We start from the raw sequence: 27,164 nt of genomic DNA on the forward strand, positions 1-27,164 counted from the left end.
TGTGACGATTTGTTCCGATGAGACAAACAGTCCAGCTGAGTTTGGCATGAAACAAAAGAATGATTATGTGGAAAAGCACCTTTTTTATTAGGTGGTGTATAATTTAACAGCTCTGGAAACATTAAAAGACCACTGAGCCAAACCCCATTTAAAACCTCATGATTATTCCACCAGATATTGATTTCTGAAGTCTTCCTGAGTTAAAACACTCGTATTGTTGTTTCTAAACTAATATAAACTTGAATTTTTATATATTTTTTTGCTTTATTATTTTGACCATTTCTCATTTTCTGCAAACAAATGCTAAATTTTGGCTTGGATTATTGGAGACACGTAGACATGAATCAGTAGTTCATAGAGTAAGAGAACAATGTTAACGTTACTCAAACGTACACCGATAAAAAGTAAAAATCAGAGAAACTGATAATTATAAGTGGTCTCTTAAGCTTTTCCAGAGCTGCGTTGTAGCACAAACCGCTACAGATTTTCACGTTTGTTATTAAATGAGGGCATTCACCTGATAGCTACAAATCCAACTATGTTTCGTACCTTTATTATTGCAGGCCATCCACTGTATCGGGCCTTTGTCGTAGCTGTGTTGGCCTACGGAGAAAGTAAAGATGCGCACCTGTGAAGGACAGTAAGTGCAATAAGATGAAACAAACAAACAAAAAAAAAAATACAGTAAGAGCAACAAATATGAACAACCATGTTGAAGCTGAACGTGAAGTCCTACCTCTTGCTTTGGGTTGTATTTTTGAAAGATTTCCTCAGCCCTCTCCTCTCCTCCATCAGTGAACAGCATTATAATCTTGTTGCAGTCGGCCCTCGACACATTGGTCTGGTTTACACAGAAGCAAGGGCTTTTAATTTCAAGAAAAGCTGCTGGATTAACGGTTGTGAAAAGAAACAAATAGTGCATTTTGAGTGCAATATCTGAAAGAACCAGCGGAGGGTGGCAGATGCTCACTCTCGGAGAATATTTAAGAGCCGTGGGTGATTATCCAACTTTTTGCAGACAATTCTTAAAGTTGAGTGGATATGAGCTCTTACATATTACAAAGATTTACATATACAAAAAGTATAATTGCTCTACACACCCCTAGTAAAATATGATGCAAAAATAGAGAGCAAGGTTGACATTTTTAGCATCAGTGTGAAAAACAGCCAATCAGACTCAACCAAAAAAATAAATAAATGGAGTATTTAAGGGGAAAGATTTAAAAAAAACAACCCATACACATAAGGGGATGTTACTGTATTTATAATTACATTTAAACTCAAGTTGCACAGTCAGCACACAACTGCTATCATTTAAACTGCTTCTTATGAACTCAAAGTTGTTTGAATAGTATTTGTCTGGTGTTTTTTTTTTTTTTTTTCTACCGCCTTTAAAGAAAATCCAGCAGATTTCGCAGCAGGTCCACCGACCTGAATCAAATGAATGGGTCATTAGCAGGCCTCTACAGGAGTCAAAGACATCCGGAGGAGGTTAAGTGAGCCATTCACTCAGCATAAGAGGCATGGGACACTTACCCTTGAAGAATTAAGTTGACCATCTATGTAGGGGAGTGCAAAGCCACATAATTATGACATTTTATTATTTTCCATTTGTTTTTCAATAGAGTTGAACTGGTTAGAGGTCACACTGAGGGTGGAAAAAAAAAAAGTTCTGAGCCGATTTATCCTGGTTTCATTTTATTAAAAAAACAAAAAACAAACAAAAAAAAAAAAACTGGCATTTTAACAAAGGTGTGCAGACTTTTCAGATTCACAGAATGTCACCAGTTTCTTCTGGTTAATATGGGCTACATAAAATAAAAAAAGAAACGAGAATTGTCACCATTACCTCAACCTGGCATTTAAATGCAGTCCATACACTCTTTACCTGTGCGAGCTGTTCAAACGCCAGTTCAAAGCCACTTGTGTAGTTGGTGATGCCCTCGGCTTTGAGTCTCTGCACTGCCTCCTTCAGGACCCTTTTGTTCCTCACGTTGGCCTGCACCAGGTTCTGAAAGCATGCTGCGGGCCGAGCGGTTTTGTTGAACTGGGGGGATAAGGGAAGGAGGGTTGACGGGAGGAACGGGGAAGGCACTCGCACATATTTCCTAATAAATATGTGTTTCTTTCTTTGCAAACTGTTGCAGTGGTCCTTAAAAGACGTACGCTACACTATGAAGTAGAAGAGTTGGGTGACATTTAAAAATAAAATGCAACTGTAGACAACTGTGTTGGAGAGATCAACGCAAATTGTCACGTGCAAACGGAAAGGCGATAAGGTCGAACGCAATCAAACTTTCACACACCGAAGGAAGCTAAATTAACACAAGGATGGAAACGTAGGAGAGACGGAGGGGATGAGAAAACAGTGGCGTATGGAGGTGGAAAAAAAAAGAAAAGAGAGCTTAAGTCCGGAAAGATTATTTGTCAAGTCACAACCACACAAAGTAACTTCAGGTGGATCCTGGTGAATAGCTCACGTGGAGGAACAGATGGAAGTGAATGAGTCTACACACACACACACACAGCATCTATAAAAGGGCAGGGCCAAGCATGGCTCATTAGTACTCAGCATCTGCTTTGGGGCTCTTTTGAACACAGCTCCCAATCATCAGCGTCATGGTCCAAACATAGCATAACGAATTATAGCATCAATAACATCCACCAGTGAGTATTTCTGCACATAGGATGGAAATATTGACTCAGGGAATCGGAATAGAATATATTTTTAGACTTTTATTAAGAGAAATATAAAAAAAACAACAAAAACAAACAAAAAAAACATTCCATCTCTTTCCTCCCCCTCCTCACATAAAACCCCATTAAAATAAATCATTTTTAATCGTACATCTTTGCAGTTAGAATGTGTCAAAGTGGAAAAGCTTCCAAGAATATTAACTGGTCAAGGCATCATATTTCCTTCCAGTAGTAGTAAGCTTGATTATTTGTAGATCTTGCCTTCTGATGACATTATTCAAATTTATTCAGCTCTTTAAAATTATTTTACTGTACAGGCTGACTGAATTGGGATCTATAATTGATATTGCAGAACAAGATGAAAAAAATAGGGTTTGTCTTATTAACTTTAATTGATTGGTTGCGTAGTACGACCCAGTGTGGGGGTACGCCGAGTCACAGAAACAGAAATCAGAGCAAACCAAAGTCTATAAAACGTTATGTCATAAACCGTTCTACTGAACCTCCACACCTGCCCAAAACAAACGCACACCAGTGCATTTAATAGGGGAAGTTGAAACAAAAATGTTATTCATGGCTAATTTGGAAAGCAAACTAATTTATGTTCCCAGTCATGAAGAGCAACTGCAGGGAGGACAAAGTAGAGAAGCAATCAGGATAAAGGAGACGCTGGACAGAGGAAAGTCAGACCCACAAGTGCACAACGCATTCTGAGCCAAGAAATTGGAGGGAGATGCATTAAGCTGAGAAGCTGCACGCTTTCACACAAGCACAGAAGATAAGCGTTTGACACGTGACCAAGAAAATAACTACACTCTAATGGAACATCTTCAGCTCAACAAAATATCCTCTTATGATTGTTGATGTACAATAAGTCATCGTCTTCATAGGTAGTGAACGTTTAAGCAAGAAAGGGAATGATAGGTCAGTTTGTAAGTAGTTTTAGAAAGGAGGCGATTTTATCAGTTTATCAATAATTAAAAACACGAAAAAAGATGAACCTCAAACCACCTGTATGTTCGCTACTAAATGAATTACTTTATGAAAAGCGTTTATACTCGTGTGGAAAAGCTCTTAGAAACAAAAGCAACACACACAGTGTTACACCAGAGCAATACACTTAGCACATTAGCAACAGTAATGGGAGCCCATGTTTTGGACACTGTGGATTTCAGTAGTAATCCCATTCAGTACGACTGCCTCCAATTCGTCTTGGCAACGTCCCGTAAACGACCTGAACTGGGGGGAAAAAACACTCGCCCTCTGAACCGTTATTTTTCTTTGTGAAAGTTGCAGAAATGCTTTAAACTGGCAGTCACTGGAGCTGCAAACTGTGATGGATGAAGGCCAATGCCCTAATGCCAGGAAACCTTTGGTGCTCGAGATTTCTATCGAATCTCAATTTGGCATGGAAGACGTTTTCTATTCCATCCCGCAGAGTTAGGAACGTGGCAGAAGAAAGCGAAGATTGATTTGTCGAAGGTTTCATGTTGCATCTTCGTGGCTTGAACTTGAGAATTCGCTTTCAAACATACTTGGGTGTCGTTGCTCTATTAGCATTTCTCTGATAAAATTTAGAGTTTATGGAAATGTGCTTTACCTCTCCAAGGTTCTTCTGTTTTTTTGTTTTTTTTTTCATTTCCAGCACAGTTAAGCATTTTAATAATCGTAGATGACCTGGTTTAATTAAAGGAAAAAAAATATTATCCAATGAAAACATGTAAAACAATGAAACAATTAATTCCCCTCTTATTAGGTAATGAATTAACCTGATGCCCATATTTTTGGAAAGTCACACCCAACCCTGGTTTATGCCACACCTGTAGAACCGTCAGCATATTTAAACAGAGCTCGACTGAAATTTAATTTATCCACTAAATCAGTGGGTTTGAATAAAGCTGCTTAAGCAATCATTTTCAATCTGGACTCCAGCACCTGTAGAACAAAAGCAAATACTCACAGACACCACGTTCACGAAGTCGTCATCGGAGAGGGTCTCCAGCATCCAGCTGACTGAGGTTTTGATCAGTTTCAGGGTGAGGCCTGACACGCTTCCACTCCTGAAGCACCGAAAATGGGTTTTAGAATAACTCAAACATCACAGTCAATGACTGAAACACAGTGTTAGGCTGTAGCTTCATTCTAGGCAAATATGACTAAATCAACAAGTAACCCAAAAGCGTTGACAGTCATTGCAAAGATTTGATACAAGTGTTGGAATGTATAACTTTTAGATTGCTATGACTTTTCTTGGTACAAAAAAAAAAAAAGTTGTAAAAGAGCCAATTTCTGTATAGCAAATGCAGAGCTCAGGCTTTCAGGCAATGAGAGCAGGAGAGGTGACTTGGGTATCAGGTCAGGATGCCTTCTGGGTGTCTTCCTGGTGAGGCGTCTGGCCACGTCCCCCCCAGGAAAAGACCTGGAGGAACCCAGGACACACTGGAGGGACTCCATTTCTCTGTTGGCCTGGAAACGCTTTCTCTCTGGAGAACTGCCTGAAGAGAGGGAAGTCTGGACCACTGCTTCAGCTGCTGTCTAAGCGACCCAACCTCAAACTAAGTGGAAGATAATGGATGGATGCTCCTCATACATGCTTGTCCATTGTCTTCCCACAGCAGACAGCACGGGCATTTGGTTTAGCTTAACTAAACTGAGGCTGCAGTGAAATTAACTCAGCAAAAAGAGTTAGGCACCCCTGATTTCCTACAGAGAATTAATATTCCCAATTTATTTCATTATAAAGACAATTTAAAGTTGAATTCTCAATCAGTGTTTTAAAAAAAGTCCTAAATGATGGATAATGATGTCAACATGCAAACATAATAATCATAATATGTCAGACATTCAATCTTTACATTTTCACTCTTTCAAAGTTAATTCTTGAAAGTGTGTCTTCCTTGAACATGACGGAGTTTGTGCCGGACTCCCTTGACATGAGAGAACTATTGTCACGTCTGGCATCGCTCCAGGAGTCCCTTATGGACCTCGCAGTTATTCTGAACTCAAAGTTTTCCAGTCTTAAATCATTGCAGGGAAACCACTGGACCGCGAGTAATAAGGTTGGCCAGTGCACTGACCGCTTTTTGTTAGTCAGTGTCACACATGAGCGCAGCCCGGCAGCGCCCAGCGGGATGAGGCCACTCACGGAGTTAGCATCAGGGCCTCCTGGCGTGCAAAAGCAAATCCAATCTGACTGTAATGTATGAATCATAAGGATGTCACTCACGCATCCACTAGGATCAGCATGTCCTTGGGTGACGCCGCCCCCTGAATGTACCTGGTGAGTAATACCAGAAACACACAGGCGGATTGTACATATGGAGCTCACGTACGCACAGAAAACATTGAAATGCTTATTCTCAGAGACGTAAAGCTGCGTCAAAACCCATCGCTACGATGGACACTACCAGAAAAAAAAAAATAAAATACGGTTGCTGAATTTTCAAGCCACCTATTCTCTTCACTAACTAACGTTTGAACATATTGACATGAGACTCAACCAACTCACCAAGGTCGCCTGCGTACGTCATACAGGTCGATCTTGTCAGGTGAGCTTCTCTGGTCGTTCCAGGGGGAAGCTGCATGCATGCAGGCAGAACAATGTGTGTGTTTACATCCCCAGACCCAACCGAAGAAACTGCATTTGTCAACATGCATAAACTAAACAAAACATAAATACACACAATATGCAGTATTATTTTACGCTCTTTTGAAACAGGCACATTTTCTTCCATGTTTTTTCTGGGGGGTTTTTTTGTTTGTTTTTTTGCATTGGACAGACAAACGTCTCGTATCAGAGAGACACAAGAATATATTTGCATCAAGCTTAAGCCATTTTTGAAGCAAGATGAGGCAAGTCTCGTGTTCTGACTCAAATGTTAGAATTATCTCCTCCGGCCGTCACAAACTCCTGCAGCAGCAGCCTGCTAATGACACATTTATTCACATCAGGTGTGCTCAGCGTTTAAAACATGCGGGACTCTGGCTCTCAAAGACGGGAACCATCCATGCCCAAAATGGATCTCCGTGTGCCAAACACAAACTGTGTATAGTTGAAACGTAAGCGAGAGCACAAAAAGTTTTTAAGAAGGTCAAAAACCCGCACTTTACGACTCGGTCTCGTTCCCTTTTCTTGTAAGTTTTTCTGGTAAATTTTTGTTTGCTGCAAGACATTGTGGGGATTGCCAGTAAAAATTCTAGATTTTAAGGTTTCAAACTGACCAACTGCGTTAACCAAAATGTCTTTCATTTACTCGTCGATTGAGTTCAAAACTGCCCATTTCAAGCTTAGTTCGGCGTTTTGTAATTTTGAAGCAAAGTTTAGCTGATTCAGATTTCTCAAGATATCAAAATATTTTTTCTCGTCTTGTATATTAGAAGCAGCCCATTGTTAATGAAAGCCTGCTCATGTCAAGATTACCTGGGTAATACCGAGCCAGTCCAGTGGCGGAGCCAAAAACCTGCCAGAGCAGTGAAGGATCATCCTCTTTGTTTTGTCGGAAAACATCCTCCAACTCGTCTGTCCAGTTCAGCTCATTCAAAATGATGGTGGCTGGAAGAAGAAAACGGATTCAATAAATCACCTTTTGGGAAGAATTAAATCAGCGTGCTTAGATTTCTGCAGAAAAGCATCCACTAAATAAAATCTCTAATAATAATAATAAACAGAAGGAATGCTTTGATGCACACATAAAAATAAAAACAAATATACAGCTTGTGCAATATTGCTTTACTGATGGTGACGGCTGGGAGAAGTGAGCCATCTCATGGCTATTCAAACTGCGTAAGTCTCCTAAGATGATTTTTTTTTTATTTTTTAAAACTGCTCTAAAAACATCAACTTCTGCAACAGTAGAAAGTGGCCAGAACATGAGACTCAGAATAATTACAAGTGACATTTCTGGAAGCAGATAAAATCTACTGAGTACTGAGCAGCCAGAAGCACACAGTGCTTTCCTGCTTTTCCCCAGAAACTCATAATACTTATTGCTCTAAATGAGCAGCTTGTTTTTCAACTGTAAACTTAGTTTGGCAAAAAGCAGCCCTGACAAATCGAGCTCAATGGGAGAAATCCCAGACGGAGCACTGAACCTAGATGAAAAATCGAAAAAAAGAGTGCTTCAGCGGAATAAATAACATAAATTTGCCAAATTAAACATTGTTTCCATTTAAAATCCTATACTCCACGTCTAAAAGTGTTCAAATCATTTGCCTTTACGATCCTATCACCTCACTTTCTCTGCTCTCCATGGATTTTCACCATCCCTTTAACCTAAGCCTATACCTGAGAGGTTTTTTGTGAATCAAATTGTGTCCCAATTGTAAGTGGTAAAAAAAAAAAAAAAAATGTTCAGGTCTAACAACCTGATACTCCTTGAGTCTGGATTCTATCGGATTAGTTCTGCTGGTATAACTGACACCACTAACTGGATGTGTCTGACCAAAAAAACAAAAAACAAAACAAGAAAAAACAAACAAAAAAAACCCTAAATATAGAAGCAATACTATGTTTTCATTTTCAGAAAAAGCTGAAACCATTGCAAAAGAAATGTATGTTTTTAATTCTCTCCAACTAGAATTTAAATATAGACATCCGTCGCAAACACGCGACATTAATAGGGCATTAATTAATAGAGCTGAAGCCCTCGACTTCTATGTTGCGTGGGTCTAATCCCAGCTGAATGATGGAACAAATCACAGTTTCAGTGTAAACAGATCCATCTGGGAAGTGACGTGCCGGTTGCTTGCTCGAGGTCACTGTGGCGAGAGGAAGAGAGGTGTCACCACGGCGATGTAAGCGCTGGTCGGCTCTATTTGTCAGCCGTGGCATCGTTTCCCGAGGGACTTCAGAGGGTAACACGTGCGGTTTCGAGTGTTTGCATACTCAGAGCGACAGACGTGGATCAGTGTCTCTCAGAAAATATGGCCCAGAGTAAAAGGTTTTTTGTTTTTTTTTCCTTCTAGATGTGAAAACTACGTCAAGTCCTATGTTTTTTTTGTACGCGTGTATTTTGGAGCAAGTCTCTTTTTGCTTGGTTGAGATGGGAGAAAAGAAAACAATAAGTGAGGTGATAGGATCGTAAAGGCAACATTGGAAAAGCAATGAAATGAAGCTGTAAGTACGACAGACAGCTAACGTAAAGGAATATACAGCACATGTAATCCAAACGATTGAGCTTTTTTAGGTGAATGCAAACAAATTTGTTCCTACCAACTGTCACCATGTCGCTAAGGTAGAGGGAGTGCAGAGCAACTCTTAGGGTTTTCATGAACAGGAACGGAAGAATTTATTTAGAAAAGATTAAATGCATCAGTCAAGACGACATGGGAACATGTTGGGAGAATAAACATGATTCCAGCAGTGAATCAGAAGGCGGTGGGAGTGGGAAGTGAAACTGGGAGGGAACTCTGCTCTGTGCCATGCAGTTGCCTCTGCTGTTCCCTTCCATCAGCTAACTGGTAGTTGTCTCTGCTGGAGCACTTGAACGTAATAACACGGTTGAAGACGAGGTGGTGAAAACCTGTAATCGCCGAATCAGAAAGGGTCTTCTATCCAGAGATACCTTACTACTTTGCGACTTCTGAGGGTGAGAAATTAAGCTAACATGGAAAACGGTTAAGTTACTTAAAGCTGCCTCAACATCTTACTTGAGCTGTGATGCCTAATCTCATTTAAAATTTAAAACATTTTACAAAAAGTTCTTGGTTGTCGTGATTATTCTAGAAGGACAGAATGTTTTGCTTTATTTCAGTGTTTGAGCTGCACCTAGAAAATAAGTAAAGTTGGTTTTGCAACTCACATTCACATCATGGCCATAAATGTCCATGTATTCCATTGGACTTTTGTGCAACAATCACCACAAGTATCAACAAGAAAAACAAATCTAAAAAGTGTGGCATGAGCTTGTAGTCTGCCTACTCAATATGTGAACAAAAAAAAGCATCCATCATGAAGACAAAAAGATAAAAGATCATAGCAAACAGTTCAGTGAGAATGTTATGACATTTAGAGGAGAACTGGTGCGCTCATTCAAAACTAGAAAGACTGTGGCATAACTCAAAACCCACTAAAACATGGCAGCCTACCTAAACTAACAAGTGGAGCGAGAAGAGCTTCACTAAAAGCAGACGAGAGACCCAGGGTGACTCTTTAGGAGGTTGTAGAAATAGGAAGAGACTAAGAAATAAAAGGAATGGTACGTCCCGCCACTTATTTTCTCCCACATGGGAAAGGGGCTTGAGGTCACAGAACAGATGGGGACAGACATCGACTGTCTCCTTATGTTAATTGATTTATAGAAGAGGTGAAATCAGATTAGGAGATAACTGTCTGGGAGCCTTCTCGCATCCAAATGGGAGCCCCACTTATCTGATTAGAACATCGCGGGCAGGCATCCAACTCCTCGCAAGGGACACAAGTTATGGATGTAATGACAGTGAGACAAGGATGGAGAAGGAAGGATAGAAAGACGGAGATGGATTTAAGTGCACCTCAGAGTTTGGCTGCGAGCTTTATAAATGAAATAGGATGTGTATAAAGTGGCACAAGGGTGCAAGTAGAAAAGAAAATCCATTTATAAGCTGTGAGCTTTGCCAGAAGGACTTTGGCAATAACACAATCGCAGACACACACACGCAGCCGCAGTATCTCGGCGCGTCACAGTATGTGCATGTCTAGGGCTGACAGGTGTCACACAGCGTAGATGCAAACGGGCATCAGACGAGCCTCGGATCCCCTGCCAAGGCCACAACGCTCCCCTTTCATCTCTTCTCGTCGTATCCACACTGCTCTGCCTAATGAGCGAGAAGACATGCATATGCAGCCACGAGATCCCTATACGGCGCGATACGTGCACGTGACGTGACACGCACGCAAACTCTCACACCTCAAGTGTTTCCAGCTCTCCCTCGATCACAATCATGCATGCAGACAGGCTGATTCATCCGTAGTTTGAGTGTGCGAACACAAACACTAGATAAATCCCAGTCTGACCACCCAACACTGGATCGGCACAGAGAATGGATTCCAATCATGTGGGGGAGAAAAGGCAGCAACAAATTTGTCACCAGGAAGCAAAAATGTATTATGCCTAATGAAATGGAGCAAAGGTTAAGGGAAACCGATATGAGATCAACTCCTTTGGCTCTGCAGAACGTCTTCTCCTACATAAAAGCAGTGGATTACACAGCTCTCCTACAGCAACATAAATAGCAAAAGGGACGCCAGCCTCGTCTAGACCGAGTTCCGTAATCGAGTTACAACTGACTCTCCTCATGCCAAAGAGATGCATCTTGGGCGTGCCCAAGTCTCTGCTTCTCCTTCAACCAAGATGCCCATTGCCATGGCAACTCTGAATGTACTGGCCAGCCGGAGAGGCGGCAGAGCGGGAGCCGGTCGTCGTTTTCAAGATTTCAAGAGCTGGGAGTTGCTAAAACACAGAGCAACTTTACAGCTGGTGCTAATGGGAACTTCATCCGAGTCCAGCCTGTGAGCGGGCAAAGAGCAAATCCCTGACACGTGTTCACGTTGCAGGTGGACAACTTGGCATCAGAGGCCTTTATCTGCTGCAGAGAAATAGTGCAACTTAATCCAAACTTCAGTAGAGGCAAAACTTGTCACAGTAGAGATTCCAAAATAATAATAATAATAATAATAATAATAATAAAACAATTAACAGCTTTTGCACTGCTAAAATGATTTTTGGTTACATGCAAGCTGGCTCTACACTGAAGGAGATAGAAAAGAAGCAGATAAATTAAAAACACTTATAGAAAACATCAAAGGTTATCAGGTCTTTCATGATCCTTTTGTGGGGGGTTTTGTAGTTGTCGTTCTGCAAGCATTTTGGTAGGAAGTGCCTGTAATGAGTTCAGTTTTTCAGGACCTGTGTTGCCGACACTTCTTTAAAAGGGTGTTTTCTCTCTCTTTCCTAACTACACTGAAGTTCGTGATTCCAGCATGTCCAAACATACTGAAAAGATATGGCTACATTTGCAAGCTACTACTGTCTACTTTGGGTACATCTCAGCTACTTGTTTTCCTTTTCTTGATGTGCAAGTATACTTATTATGATGGTTTCTTTAATCTTCTTCAAAGTGATTCCTTTTTGAGTTTTGTTGCATGCATCTTCCAGATGCTAATTAAACAGAAGAGAACAGATAAAAGTCGGAACGTCCTTGGAGGTTTAGAAACCTTTAGGAAAGAAAATGACGTAACCTGGTTGGGTATGTAAACTCTAAGTGGGTGTTACTTGAAATCTTGCAGTCTGCAGTCTATTTTTATATTTATTAAGGCCAGCAAAAGGAGGATAAAAAGTGAAGGCCTCCAACTACAACCCTGCTGGTATCAGAAACGTGCCAACTTTTGAGTCAAACTTGGAAATACCTTCCCATTGTTACTTTAAGTTCAACACTGAAAATTTACTGACCATACATTTATTGAGCTTTAAGGGGAATAAATAAACTGGCCTTTTCTACAGATGAGAAACTAAAAGTATACCCGAAGCCGAGCTGCCAGTAGTCCACTCACTGTTAGAAAAAATAAAAAAAATAAATAAATAAAAAGATGACTGAATCATACTGAGCATAACGCACTATTGAATCTCCTGAACCCAACCCCCAGCCTTTTCATCATTATAACTGCAGCTTGTAAAAATAACCAAGTGCATTTGGCAATGACAAAATGTCTGCACAGTCAGAGGCCTCAGAGGCCCGTCACTGCACATTTATAGTCCGCCTTATTGGGAGTGACTCGCTGTATAAGGACATAAAAGTCATGTGATGTAGTCCGTTGCGTTTGGAAGGCCTATACTGTTAGGACTGTTGCCAAAACTGATATCGAACACTCAGCTGATGGTAATAAACACAAACTGAAGCAATATCATCAAGCTGTATGCCTCGATATAAATCAACCCATTTCCCTCCGCTGAGATTGGCCTGTTTTTCTTTTAAATTTAATATATAAACATAAGCTGGTCTCATAGGATTACTTCTGTGATGCCTGTTATGTTGCAGCTGTGGATTTGCCTTCCTGTTGCCAAATCAATGGCAAGCCTGAGTGTGTGTATGTGCAGCCAGAAGAAAGACACAGCGTTGTGTCGGTGTGAAGACTTGTCTCCATTTAAAGTGTTCTTAGTTTGTAGGCTGTCCTAGAATAAACTGCCTAAAAAAAACAAAGGTAGTGTTGTCAATTCTAGACCAGTTTATCAGCTTAATGGGGAAAATCTACTTTATTGTAGTGAAATTGTGTAAAAGTTGTTGCTGTTAATGATTTACTAAACATTTTCAGAAAGATGTTGCATCACCTTAAAGGTTCATTCTGGTTGACTCGCAACCGACCAACTAAACTGATTAAATTATTTCATGATGCATTTCCTTTTCCAACAAGTATGACATTTTTTTCTATTATCCATAACATCACATCAAAAATATTCAACTTAGCCCTTTAAATGTTTTAATTTTCCAATTATTTGCAGGAGTATAGACTAAATATGGTAAGAAAAATCAAATCGGCTCCTGTGATGCTCTCTAAAACTAAAATAACAAATGTAAAATGTGTAGCCGCTGTTGTTATGAGCCCCAATTGAGAAGTTAGGCGATTAAGTTTGACTGATTGATTGATAGGATTTTTGTACCTTATTTTGCAAATTGGAATGTACCTTTTATTATTATAGCAACAAAGAGAATTATTAGTTTCTCAAAAAAAAAAGAAAAAAAAAAGAAAAGTTGCAATCTTGCCTTGTTTTTGTGGACCCATAATCTGATTGCATAATCTTACACATGAAATGTATATTTAATAGGTAAATAAAGATATTTCCATTAGACATTTGATGTTTTGAATACACCACAATCAATCAACTGATACTAAAATGTGGCTGTTTTGGAAAAAAAAAATTAAAAAGCAACAAATGAAATGTTTAAAGAAAAAAGCAGAGCTGTTTGTCTGCGAGATGAACACAGAATAATAGCATAATGTTTCTCGCAAGCACTTCTTCAAAGAGGATCGGTTTTGGGTGTGCCGACACGCTGTGAACTGGTGGAGTCAATGATCAGCATGAGGGAAGGGAGCAGCTGGTGACCAGGGTAAAGAGGGGGCCAGTGTGCTGACCAGTGGGCGGATGGCATTTGAACTATATATAGACTAGAATACTTCAACTGTCTACAATGCAGATGGTGCTCAAAGGCTGAGCGTTTTATCTTTGAAGTATACTGTAGATGGTGACCGTAGTGATGACGAGTGGAAACAGGATGCAGGGGAATGTTCTATACCAGCTGTAGAAATATACCAGGAAATATTTTATTAACGCTTAAAAAAAAAAAAAGGATAACTGGAAATAAATAACAGGAATATTTAACAGCTATGTTTTTATGTGAATGACCGCACTCATTGAATTGCACACTGCCATCGTTTTAAACGTGGCATATCCAATAATCATTCAATAACAGAATCAACAGAATGTGTCGCGTTTGTTAGGTCTGTTAGTTTTTCCATTACTCTCCTACAATAAAACATGTGAATTATGTGCTTTGTGCAAAACTAATTTCAATCACAAAAGCAGTGGTGATTGACATGCATGTGCAAATACCAAACATTTCCAACATCTAACTTAACATTAATGTTGGTGTTGAAGGAACATTTGTAGTTTAACTACTGTAATTCTCTGTAAGCCCTTACATTTTGTGACTAGGCATCTCAGTAGGATAAAAAAAAAAAAATTAAAAATCCATTTGTGTTTTAGATCTAGCGTTTGAATCTCCCAAATTTTTGGCCAACACTGGTTCTGGTTGAATACGTTTAAGCAAGGCTTATCCTCAAGAACGTCACTAGAACGCCATTTCTAAGAACGGAGAGGAAATCCTCACAAGCAGAGATATTCAACACTGGTGTGGCTGCAAGTTGATCAGGTCTGAGCAGCATGAAGCAAATCGTACAGTACAAGTAGTTAAATGCCGTACAATTTTAAAACACAACCAGATTTTCTCCGATTAATGGCCAGTGAGATATTTGTTATGGATTTAGATTTGACTCCTTTAGGTTTCCTCTGCATGACTGTGTGCTGTGGGACTAATTAAATTACCTCACAAGGAAGATAATTCGTTTTCACACCACAGTTACAAGTGGGTGAATCAGCTCAGTCAAAAAAAAATAAAAAATACAATGACAATAAAACATCACAGGATTGCAGGGAGAATTCGGATGTTTTTGGGCCAAAAAAAATAGGCAAAGCAAAAATAAATTTTTCACACCGCCTTCTGAAAATGAGGGAGGAGTTCCTCTACCTAAACACCTTACTAGTCTGTCCCCTGGTACATTTTTCCACTGCATCATAGTTCATCTTTATCTGTTCTTCTGTTGGCTTTGCTTTATCAAATAAGTTTTTATGAATATTTTTTTCTTACAATGAAGTTTCCTCTATTCCACTTACAGCCTTCGTATATGTCGGTGGGGATGTGGACGGCGGTGGTGTTGTAAGAGACGAGGCGTTTGAAGTCGGGGTCCATTTCAAAGTCGTCTGGAATGAACCTGTTGCTCTTGTCCTCTTCTTTATCTTTATCCTTTTCTTTTTCTCTTTCTTTCAATGCGGTCTTATTCACCTGTGCAAAGGAATTCAAATGAAACAAAACCCGTTAAAGTTAAATAAGACATGGCTACAAAGACTTCCATTTGTATTTGCACTGTGGTTCTATAAAAGGGAGTGGATGCATAGCAAATGTTGCACGTTAATGAATTTTTGTTTAAGGGGGGAAAAAATGTGATCATTCAAAACTACGCATCGTTTTCCTCTCCGTCACAATTATGCGCAGCATTATGAGGAAAAATCCAATACGGAACAAGATGTGAAAGAGTTCAAGAGGAATTCATATTCGCGTAAGGCACGTTTTATACCCCCCAACATTATTTTTTTCACAGAACCAAAAGTGAGCCTTTAACAGGTGTGAACTGTTCATCAGGTGTCAGTGATATTGACCCTTTGGTTTGTTGCCAAGGTATACATAATGTGTTCTGCTTAAAAAAAAAAAAAAAAAAGTGAATTAATATGTACTTACGCCATCTTTGGCATTGTAGTACTTGAGCTCGTTAGCCTGCAAAGTGGACCAAAGACAGAAAGGAAGAGATCAGAAATGAGTGACAATAACTCCATAAAGCTACAAAAAAATAAAATAATAAGTTCACATAATACTGCCCCTTTAAACATTTTTCTCCTTTATATGGTAGGGCCCTGTACATAACACCACTTCCCTCGCTGACGGCATGAATCAGCGAGGGAAGTGGTGTTATTTTGCGCTGCTGAGCTTCCTGTCAGAACAAAGGCTAGTCGGTTGCTAACGAGCTAGCCACACTGTTGACGTTCTAATTCCCCAGAGCAACCAAGCTGGTTCACCGACTCCCACCACCTGTCTTCTTACTTTACAGCCACGTACAACAACAGAACGGCAAGTGCTGCCGCCACTGTAGAGTTAGCTCAAAGGGTTTGTAATCAAATTAAAGCCAAACACAAGCATCTGCTTAAAATTTTCAGGTCATGAATCAGGTAATTAGGTTCTATTTTTATATAAAAACCTTGATACAAAAAAAAAGGAGTAAAAGAGGGAAATTATGTTGTTTCATTGTAAAACATACAAAAGGAATGCTCCATAATACTGTAAAAGTTTTGTTAAAACCATAAATTTTACATTTGGGAATAAATTTTTATGTTGGGGGGGGAAAAAATGCATCCATGAGCACTGGAAATATTGGCTTCCAATAAGCTACAATAAAGATAAACATTTAACTTTACCAGGAATCCTTTTTTTTTTTTTTTTTTAGCGTCTTTGATTTAATGAGATTTAAAATTACCTACCTAACCACTGCCTATAATCTGCTGCATGAAGCGTTTTAGCTTAAAAAGTTGGCGATGCTCCTGCAATGTTCCTCTGCTTAGGAAAGTTAAATTCACCTGATTGGAAGCGTTCCAGTTGAGGAAAAAACCAAACAAACTTGAAGAACCATTGTGTGGCAACTATCGGAGAAAGTACCGTCGTAAGCCGCCACTGGCAAGCTATCTGTGATAAAAAATCATGCTCTACATGTTTGTTTTTAATATCTGTGTTAATGTCAAGAACCTTTGGCATTCTTACTCAAAGTTACAACACTGAGAATTACACACCGATGCCTCATCAAATCTGGACTGGGATTATTGTAGATTAAACTTGGATTTGTTAAAATACATGACCAGCTTTTAACAAATATCTACTGATATTTTGACAATTTACCTTTGGTGAGGAACTCCAAGTCTTTGAGACGGACAGAACTTGTTGCCATTATGCTAGTCTTTAGCTCCTCCACAGATTTTCTTTCAGATTTAAGTCAGGACTCTGAAAGGGCCACTAAAAGTGAAATCTATTAGTAAAATTAAAACGCTACTTAGACCTAAACCTGCCAGGGATATGAATAGTTATTGGCTCAGCTGCAATGTTTTTTTTAATCCAATCGGTATAGTTTTCACATACCTGGTATTTGCATACAGAGAACACCATTATTTTCATTGGGCTCCGTCAGACAATTGTAGTTAATTAAGCAAAAAGATTTTTTTTTTTTTTTGCCAGGACAGCAAATCTGTTGAGTTACATAAAGTATAAATCAGTCAGTCTACTAAAGATATATATTTTTTTACTTTAGCTTCTTTCAACACTGCAGAATATGCATGACATGAAACAATGCCAAGATGTTTAATGGAATAAAGTCATTAAGATTTGGAAGCACTGTGGGAGGATTTTAAACCTAAAAGCTTTAATGGCTGCGTTCAATTTCTTTTCCCCCCTCCATCACTAAATGAACACTCAGTATTTTTTCATTTGTTAATTGGCTGCAATAAAGTGGCATTTGCAAAATTAAATAATAATAATTTTAGAAAACCAACACGGGGAAACCCCAAAAAACCACCAACGACTGTGCGAACATTCAGACACTGTGGCTTAACGAGTAAAACAAGCATGACTTCACATTCGCTGTGAATTCCCATTTAATGCACCCTTAGTACTCTCAGAGCAATGAAAACTGGAAGCGATAAAGTAGCATATTAGTGTTCCTTACGACCAGGTCTGCTTCCTTTCAGGCTGTTATGAGAGATAATGAAGTGCCATCTTTTAGACAGTTATTAAAGTACAATTGTTACTGTAACGAGAATTGCAAAATTACTACCATCTTATTGAATAACACGTCGCTCTGCTCACTCTGCACATGCAGATTACTGCACCACTTGATCTTCATGATAATGAACTTATCAGATCGGGCCGTAGCCACACACTCACCTCGCCGTTGACCGTCCACTCATGTTCCTTTTGAAACTTTTCGGCCTCGGTTGCAAGTCTCTAAAAAGAAAGTGGGGGGAGGGGGGGAAGATGGTTTTACAGATTTATTTGAGGAAAAGACAACTGTCAAAGATGCGATCATGAAATTAATGAAATGTTAAATTTGATGTCATGAACCCTGAACTTGGCCACAAATTCAAGAGACTGCACTCAATATCTGGCATTTGTAAGAACCAGTGACGGCAGTGTTGCTCTAAAATTAGACACCCACATATTCAATCTTTCCCCAGATCCTAATGACTAGGTTAATGGGTTTATAATGGACCTAGTTTTTAATCTGTACCTGGTCCAGAAATGCACTGTACTATTAATTTCCCCAGGGAAATATGAAATCTATCTCTTCCTTTTGATATGCACGGCTCTAAGGGCATAAAGTCATGCAGAAAGAGAAGAAATCTGACGAGGAAACAAGTTTACTGATGATATGAGAAGGAGGGGATTAATTTAGTGAATTACTGATATAGTTTTTGCTTTGAAATTAAGGCAATCACAGCAATCAAAGTGGTTTTGATTGCTGTGCCTCAATGTAAAATGCACTTTGGAATATAGCTGCCACATTTGGCCTAAGTATAAAAACTTAAAAAAAAAAAAAAAAAAGCAACAATTAATTATCTATAGATAGAAATTGGGATATTTTTCCTTGAATAAAATGAGAATTGATTTAACTTTGATTCGGCAGGTCAGGCAAGAAAGTGGAAATCATTACCAGCCTGGAAAAACCTGATCATAAACAAAACAAAAAATATATTCTTTTACTGACATTTTAATTTTACGTATTACGACTTTAAATTTAATTACTTCAGCATATTTTAAATTACATAACTTAATCGCAGTCCTACAAATATCTTTTTCCTATATGTAGATCTATCAAGATTTATTTTTATTTTTTTTGGCTAAAACCGAGTTCCTCACTGAATCGTCTACTGGCTCAGAGGCAACTGCCAATGCAGATTTTCCTTCCCGTTCCCCAAAGATCTGGCTTGACATCATTTCACATCTCACAGCACATGCTGAGGGCCGATGCTATTGTCATTTGAAATCAGGTTAGCTCAAAAACAATCTCAGCTTCATTTCTCTTTACATTTGTGTTATTGGTACACATATGGCCAATGTGCTTTCTCCTGTCCTGCAGGGGGAGCGGGAGGGAAATCCATAACTGTAACCACACAAAAGCTTGTATAATCTTTTGAGAAAGATGTGTGCTGACAGTTGGGGTCATGGTGGTCTTTTTACTGGACATATATAAGCATATGATGCCTTCGAGTTGCAGCGACATAATGCGAGTTGTGTTTTCACTTTCCTGTCGAGCTCAAGACTAATTCAAAGACAAACAATCGATTTGTATTGAAGAATCAGTTAAAATTGATAAAGAAATAAAACAATCCATTTCCAAATTTAGTTTGGGAGTACAAAGAAATTCATCGGCAAGTTTTCTTGATATATCAACTCGCGATCAAACAAATCAAATCATATTCAAAAAAGGGCCTTACTTTGCAAACCACTTGCTTTTTGAAAAAAAAAAAAAAAAGTGTTACTAAGCTACACATGATGCCGCCCTATTTGCATCCTTCTTTGAATAGCTTAGTTGTAATTATGCATTCCTGTACACTCAACAAGGGGCAGAAAAACTGGAGTATTTCATGCAAGAAACAATGTTCGTCCGTTAACTTTTGGCTATCAAGTAGCATTTCACTGACACGTTTAAAGAATCAACAAGAATACGTTTTCCTCCACTCTGGTGTGCCCATCTACTAACATAAGTTCACTGGGTTTTTTTTTGCTCAAAGTGAATTCTCTGCAGATAGAAAATTTACAGGACCTACCGGCCTCATTGTCGACACACCTCAGCTCACAGAGCTGTCACCTCACATTACAAGCACCTGTTCACGCATACACACACACACCTGGGCACTAATTTGTGCAACCACACACGCCGACAGAAACAGATGCACATTAATGAGGAACTGAGCGGCAGATGAAAAGGTTTACAGGTCAAAGGCCAGCAGCTGGTTCAGTTTCTGTCACTTTCTAGCTACTCCATTAAGTCCATTCCAGTGTTTTACAGAGTTTCCACCTGAGAGAGCCACATGAACCAAAATGACATGTGTAATACAAATAATGACGAAAGTACTTAATAGGTAAAATTCTTAAAACTAGCAGCAAAAGGCAGAGCTTTCTATAAAGTGCATATTAAGAGATTACAACGTTACAAACGGGTGTTGATCTATGCCTGGTTTATGCTGTGCAATTTTATGCCCAAGATCCATCCATCAGTCCATCTATTGCTCCTCTGAGATCGGGTCATGGAGGCAGCGCGTCCAGAACTAGGTCTAAAGAAATCAGATCACGAGAGCTAAGAGGTCAGGGAGGAAAATCCTGCCCTCTCCATTCTGGAAAACCCCAGAAGTCCTTCCCACCCCAGAAGGAAAATAAATAGCTTGTCTCAGAAGTTGTGGTTTCTTTTCTAATCTATCTTTAGAGGTTGATTGGAAAACCTCTAAAAGGGAGGTGTTCATCGTGGTCAGAGACCCAACTAAATCAGGAGGATCAGCTGGTCTACTTATGGCTCCCACCAGATGATGCACGATCCTTATCTCACCGTATTTAGTAAGCTCATTTCAGCCACTTGCATAGACTAATTTCGTAGAGCAATTCCTCGGTGTAGACGATGGTAGACACTGCTACTGGCCTCGACGGTTTTAGGGATACTGATGGTGCCAAATCATGTGTGAACTCACTCCAAGCCAGAGTAAACCCTCCTGTGTATTTTTACTACATTTTCTGTTTCCTAATTAGTTTTACCTTAATTAGCATCTTGTTAGAGGTTAACTGATTCCTTGTAATGATCAAAAGCAACTTTCACCATGTCTTGAAGGTAAGCCATTTGTCTAATTAGATTTTTTTTTTTTTTCATTTGAATAATGGATGAATGGGGTGAATTTTGAAGAAACATCTCAGCTAACCAAGACGATTTCAGATAAAATAAAATAAAAATCACAGGGACAATACATGTTCTTCTGATGTAGAAACACTCCAGCTCCTGTGATTTTCATATTGTGTAAAGCGCCACACTCGGGGTACTGTATAAAACACACACACACACACACACACACCATCCCATCACCCTGATTAGAGCGTCTAGTCCTGCCAGGAGAGAACGCATACACACGCAAACACACCTGCCACCCCACTGATATGCAGGGAGGCATGGGAGAGCAGAGGAAACATGAGCATCTGCTGTTGTGACTGGCACCACTTTAGTCAGATCTATCCTGCTCAGCCCATGGGGAGCTGGGAGGGAAGTACTGAGAAAAAGGGGGATGGGGGGAGGAAGAAAAGAGAAACAAAGGCGCACACACAATGGAAACAGAAGGACAACAACTGTACAGTAAGTACAAGAAAGAAGCATTAAGACATGCTGGCTTTGCAGAACGCCACTTGTTAGAAACGGGTGTTGGTTTGAAGATCTGCCATCACGCCCTGGTCTGACAACTCATCCCTTCCTCAGCAAGCAGACCGTGCTTTGCTGTCTGCGTGCCAGCTGGCTGCAAATGAGACCCGATAACAGCTGCACCCAGCTGGAGTGTTTACGTGGCAGCTTCGTGCACCGAAATCAACACCCAGATTGCTACTGTACAATGCATTAAATAATAATCACACCTATCCTTTGGTTTCTAAGACTCTAGATAACATTGCGACCAACTTGACATTTGAAAAACTTGCTTCTTTATATATATATATATATAACAACAGGTGAGGGGAATCATTAATTTGCGCCAGATATTCCACCATTATCGATGCGCCCGTCATGGAAATCAAATATATTTTCAGCCAAGGAAATGAAGTGAGCAGCACAACGAACGAGCGTAATTTTGTTTGTACAAGACGAAGCACAGGTGTTCCTGTCCGCAGCTAAATGGGACTGAAAATAGCAGCATTGAGCAAGGCAGCGAGCTCTAATAAGGGAGACATCAAACACACGCTCCCCTCTTTGTATGCACACTGTATGTCTGATAAGCATCATGTAGGAAAACAGAGATGACAAACAAAAAGCAGGTTCAGTGGAGCCACACACAGAGTCCAACAGCTGTGGCTGACAAAAGCAGCCACATACACACGCACACGCACACACACACTCCAGGAAGTGGTGACTAATGAGTCACCGGTGGCCAGAAGCACACACACAGTCACAAAATCAGCTCAATTCCTTAAGCACACATTAGTAGCAAGATTCAGATGTATGTTTTCATAGCGTGAAACAGATAAGCTTGGGCCATAAATTATCAAACAAAACAAGAGCCTGTTGCTAGAAAAATGCCTGGTAATTGCCTGCCAAATTTACAGCGACGTGCAACTCCGCACTTTTTTATTTTGAGCAAAGCGCTAGCCAACTTGCGTCAGCCCAATTTGGCTTTTTCTCCACAATACCGATTTCAAATTTTCTTAGAGGCGCGACGTGCAATTTGGATTTTCTTTCTTTTCTGAAGACGACAAGAACGAAATGTGCTGTGAGAGAGAGAGAGAGAGAGAGGTAGAAGTTGTGAACAAAAGGTCATGCGCAGTATCAACAGAAGATATTGCTTTTACAACTGGGAGCATCTGATTAGCATAATTAAATTTGAAAGTGTGTGTCACAGAATCAGCCTAGCACCTCAGATTTATGAATAACCAAAAAGGTGCCTTGAAGCAAAGTTTGTTGGTTGGTATGATTATAAAGAATAGATAATGGAAGTTCCTAGATTTGATGCATTTAAGATTCCCAAGTATGCCTCATGCCATTCCCCGAGCAAGGGGAAACTAGCTGAGACTGATTTCTGATTGGTTAATTGGTAAATTGCTAATTGAAAACATTACAATCCAATTCAAGTGGTAGCTTGAGGTCCCATTCAAAGCTTTCATGGAGTCAGTTACTTCACTAGAGATCCAAAAGTTAATAAAGGTACTTTTTCTAAAATTATGGTTCAGTATCATTTACACAGTTTGAGGATTATGATAAAAATAATACAATTTATTAAGTATTTTTCCGCTTTGTGCAGTGAAGTTGTGAATTACAGCTGCAGCTTCAGGCCTGCATGTGTGTCATGCAGCCGACTCTGTTCCTATCAGAAGTATTTAGAAAAACTAAGACACAAACTTTTCTTAGCCTGGAGAACATGCTGGGTGCCTTGTGTATCCCAATCAAACAAACAATTTAATACAACATGTTTAATATCAAACAAAGAGCACCAGAGTAAATGCACAAACAATTTAACAACTATTGAATCTACCTGGAATTAAAAAAAATAAAAATAAATTTCTGTCTAAGCAAACCGATCTGGCGCTTAGACCTGGGTGTGGCTCATTACAATGGACAAAACAACAGGTTCATGCTTTTAAAATAAATGAAGACACCATTGGGGGGGGGATTCCCTTTCTGCATTTAATCATGTTTTCAAAAACCTGTAACAAACAACAAAAGGTTTCCCTCAAAGGAGAGAATACTTTGTTACAGCTCTGTAAATGGGTCTGTGATTCCACGAGTCCGTACTCGGTTATTAAGATTAACAGCAGAGGCTAATGACTCACAGCATGTCATCAAGTGGCAGCCTAATAACGCACTTGCAGACACTAGAGATCGGCGTCTCCTCCATAATTACACACCACTACACAACACAGCAATAAAAAAAATAAATAAATAAATAAAAAAAAGCCCTATTCCACTACTTGTGCTGTTGTTCTAGTCATCTTCAGACAAGTTAATGAGCACGGAAGCTCCTAAACAAGCAATTCAGAGTTTTATACATGAAAAAAGACTGATGAGGGTCCTCGAATGAGAGTTTTCTCACTTAGTTTGCCCAGCGTTAAAAACAAAATTTGCTAACAGAGAAAGTAGCTAAGCAAAAATATTCACATTGGAAGAGGGGCATCTGTTTATGATCCCCTTTGTAGCTAAGCAACCAGGGTGTCATGGTTACCTACTGCCATCCGTGGTCCATGCACTCCGCAGACCAAAATCTCCCAGAGACCAGAGACATTTTATTCATCAACAGTCCCACTGCAGCACAGGCCATCTTTCTTCTTGGCAGTTATAAGTCAAACTAAACCCACTCTCAATCTTGGTGGCAGCAGCCCAACTCTCAATTAAGCAAATTTGGTTTTTCTCTTGATGGAGAGTCACTCCAGCAAGTTGAGGCGGAAAAACAACTGTTTTTTTTTTTTTTTTTTCTGTTTCCATAAAGGGATACCAATTGTGGTTCCGTCTCTGGTGGGCAGCCGAAGCCTTTTAAATCTGCTGCCAAACTACTAATGCAATCCAAGGCCTGAAACAACTGGGCAATCGATACTCAAATTTCACAGTCTGCTCTGTGGTGCAACGCCATCTTTAGTAGTCTGTCTTTTTTCTCTGGTGTAGTTGAGAAGAAGCAGTTTTTTACTTATACTTTCCAAAGTAAAGAAATGAGTTTTTTTGTCATTTTAGCCTCATTTTTGTTTTCCAATCACAAGGTTCCTAGATAGTTTTATATCAACATTTGACACCTTTTGAGACTCTGAATCAATTTTCTAGTTCTTATCACTTATTTTTGAAGTTTTAAAGTAAAAAGTACAAGTTTTCCACAGATTGTCAAACAGAAGTTAGGCCTTGAATATATCAATGGCAAAAATACAAGACAGTAAAGAGGAAGAAGATGACAAACAAAAAAAGAAGAGTAGATGAACCAAAAGTCACATGGATAATTCAATGCATAGATAGACACACTGACATTAAGTCTATTTCAAAAGGTGGTAAGAGATGATGATCATTTAATAGATGTATGTAATTTGAAATAAGTGCTACTTTCCTCCCAAGGAGCAAGAACCTACAGGTGGGAACAAAGTACATGTTGTTGCTTTCAGACAAAGAGATACTTCATGTGCCATGTGTGTTAATGTTCTGTTTTCCCCCTTTTGTCCAACCATCAATTAGAAAAAAAAAAAAAAAATCAGCTTATATATGCCATCTGCATACCTTAAGGAGACTATAAAAGAAAAAATCCTAAGTGTGGGTGGCTGACCATAGGACAGTTTCATTTCTAGAAAAATAAACATGTATTGGGACGTCTCTAAGCCAGAAATATAGCAACTGGATAAAAGAAAAACAACAACAAACAAACCTAATTTGCTAACATTTTTAGAGACTTCTACCCGAGTCACTGTGGGAGGAAGAATGACCTATTCCACAGGGAGACGTTAGCGGCTCCATCAAAGGCTGTTGGTTAAGAAGAGCCGTTCAATAATTGATGAGCAGAGAGCCAGAGGAGCTGGAGGTGAACTGAATATCTGAAGGAGGCTATTTTTTGATGAGCCAGGTAAAAAAAAAAAGAAGGCTGAGTAATTGTAATAAAAAAAATAAATAAAAAGGTGTCTGTTGGTCGAGACTGTGTGGTACGAGTTCATTCACTATTAATCACGCCTACGCTGCGGTGTGAAAGATTTATGTAATGGCACAAAAGGAAGAGGGTCAGAAACTAAGATATCCAAATACAACTATTCCTTCTGAAGCATATGTATATCATTTAATTGTATGCATAGTATGTGTTTAAGGGTTATTAAATTATTAAATAACAAGGGGAGATTTTAAACAAATGGGACTGAATGATGTGTCCTTACTGATACATTTGCGTATGAATTACTTCACTGTCAGTTTTAGTGCCACAATTAAAAATTAAACTTAGAAGAATTTGTACCACCAAGATATAACCTCCATTTCATAGAAGTATCCTACTTCAAAGTGTTTCAAATGTAAAGCAGTTTGAAATGGAGAAAGAGGAAAAAGACAACATTGACATGCATGTTCACACACCCCAAAGAAGAAACAAGGAAGGACAGAAGTGGATGGAGGGGAAAAACAAGGGAGGGAAAACAAACACAGGAAAATTGGAATTAAGTGTGACAGAAAGTCAGGCTGAAGCTATGGGAGAAGCAACGCGAAGTCACAGGCAATACAGCCAGCAGAACGGGATTGAGGGGAAAGTTTAAAAGGAAAAGACATGCATTGGGTAAGAAAAAAAAATAAAGCATGTGACGTGAAATAAGACTATTTTTTAATAAGAATAGGATTAAAGAAGTTGAGACAGACGGCAAAACGTGTTGCATGGAGTTATAACAGTCTCGGCACAAATGTCAGGATTCAGGGACTGCAATCAAGTTCAAAATACACGGGTGAAATAGTCTGATTCCTCAAAAAGGACTGGGTGAAAAATCTTAATGTGACGCCCTTTGTAGCATTTTAATCTGGCTAAAAAACTTGACAGTTCCTAGGAGCGCTGCGCTTCATATAAGCTCGGCAGATGTGCAGTTTCACCAGGCACACCAGGTAATTCACCAACTAATTGCTTCTGCTGCTAGTCTCATGGAACTGTGAATTTTATATCAACACGCCAACATCCCAATGGCAAATCGTCTGCAGTAGACCTCTTATCTTTAGTATACTGTCTGCAGAGACAGAGGACACACGGGCCACAAATTTACACTCATCTTTCTTAGATATCAATAGAAATCCTTTCAGAGAGAAAATCTGCATTAAGCTCATGTTGAGCCACAACACCTTCTTGTTAAAACAAAAGGAAGGGAGAGACCAGACTCAAAAGGAGAGAAATCAACATTACGACTGACAAACAAACGACAGTGCTTGTTATTTTTCCTTTGATGCTAATCAACAATTAAATCAATGAACTGCCCATCAGCAATCTCCTCCTTCATTATTTCACACTTTTCTTAATAGCTAAAATGTGCAGCTGATGAGACAGATAAAATGTAATGAGCGAATCTCTAGTTCAACATCCCAGCTTTTCCGCCCGGGATCGCAGCGCGATCGCGTTTCCCTCTCCAGGTGCAACACGACACCAGCAACTAATTGTCCCTCATCCCTAGGCAGTTATTGGGATGCTTGGCGGGACTGACGTTGCAATCGATGGGACTGTGACCATGGCAACAGGCTGTCGGACTTTAATTGGATATTTCTGGCACTCTGAGCCGGATTGATCGAGACTGGGAACGTCCCAAGACCCTAATTTAGTCGGCCTGATCTGGTTAACCTCATGAGCAGTGAAAGGTTGTGCAGATCAATTTCACCTCCTGCCATTTCTAAGTGTACATAC

The 27,164-nt window shown here is 39.5% G+C and overlaps 1 protein-coding gene across 6 annotated transcripts in view; it reads right to left on the reverse strand.

The window, feature by feature from the left end:
- The window catches only part of cacna2d1a (calcium channel, voltage-dependent, alpha 2/delta subunit 1a), an 81,930-nt gene that overhangs the window by 29,342 nt on the left and 25,424 nt on the right, over nt 1-27,164 (reverse strand). For all 6 annotated transcript variants that reach the window (XM_016677362.1, XM_016677361.1, XM_016677360.1 and 3 more), the window contains 10 exons: nt 17,989-18,048; nt 15,745-15,780; nt 15,123-15,291; nt 7,118-7,249; nt 6,206-6,275; nt 5,924-5,974; nt 4,658-4,757; nt 1,889-2,047; nt 737-841; nt 550-628 (listed from right to left, as the gene is read on the reverse strand). In XM_016677362.1, the coding sequence (XP_016532848.1) occupies nt 550-628; nt 737-841; nt 1,889-2,047; nt 4,658-4,757; nt 5,924-5,974; nt 6,206-6,275; nt 7,118-7,249; nt 15,123-15,291; nt 15,745-15,780; nt 17,989-18,048 (961 nt within the window). The remainder of the gene's footprint in view (nt 1-549; nt 629-736; nt 842-1,888; nt 2,048-4,657; nt 4,758-5,923; nt 5,975-6,205; nt 6,276-7,117; nt 7,250-15,122; nt 15,292-15,744; nt 15,781-17,988; nt 18,049-27,164) is intronic.

The sequence above is a fragment of the Poecilia formosa genome, unplaced genomic scaffold (assembly GCF_000485575.1).
Source record: "Poecilia formosa unplaced genomic scaffold, Poecilia_formosa-5.1.2 Scaffold154, whole genome shotgun sequence".
NCBI lineage: Eukaryota > Metazoa > Chordata > Actinopteri > Cyprinodontiformes > Poeciliidae > Poecilia > Poecilia formosa.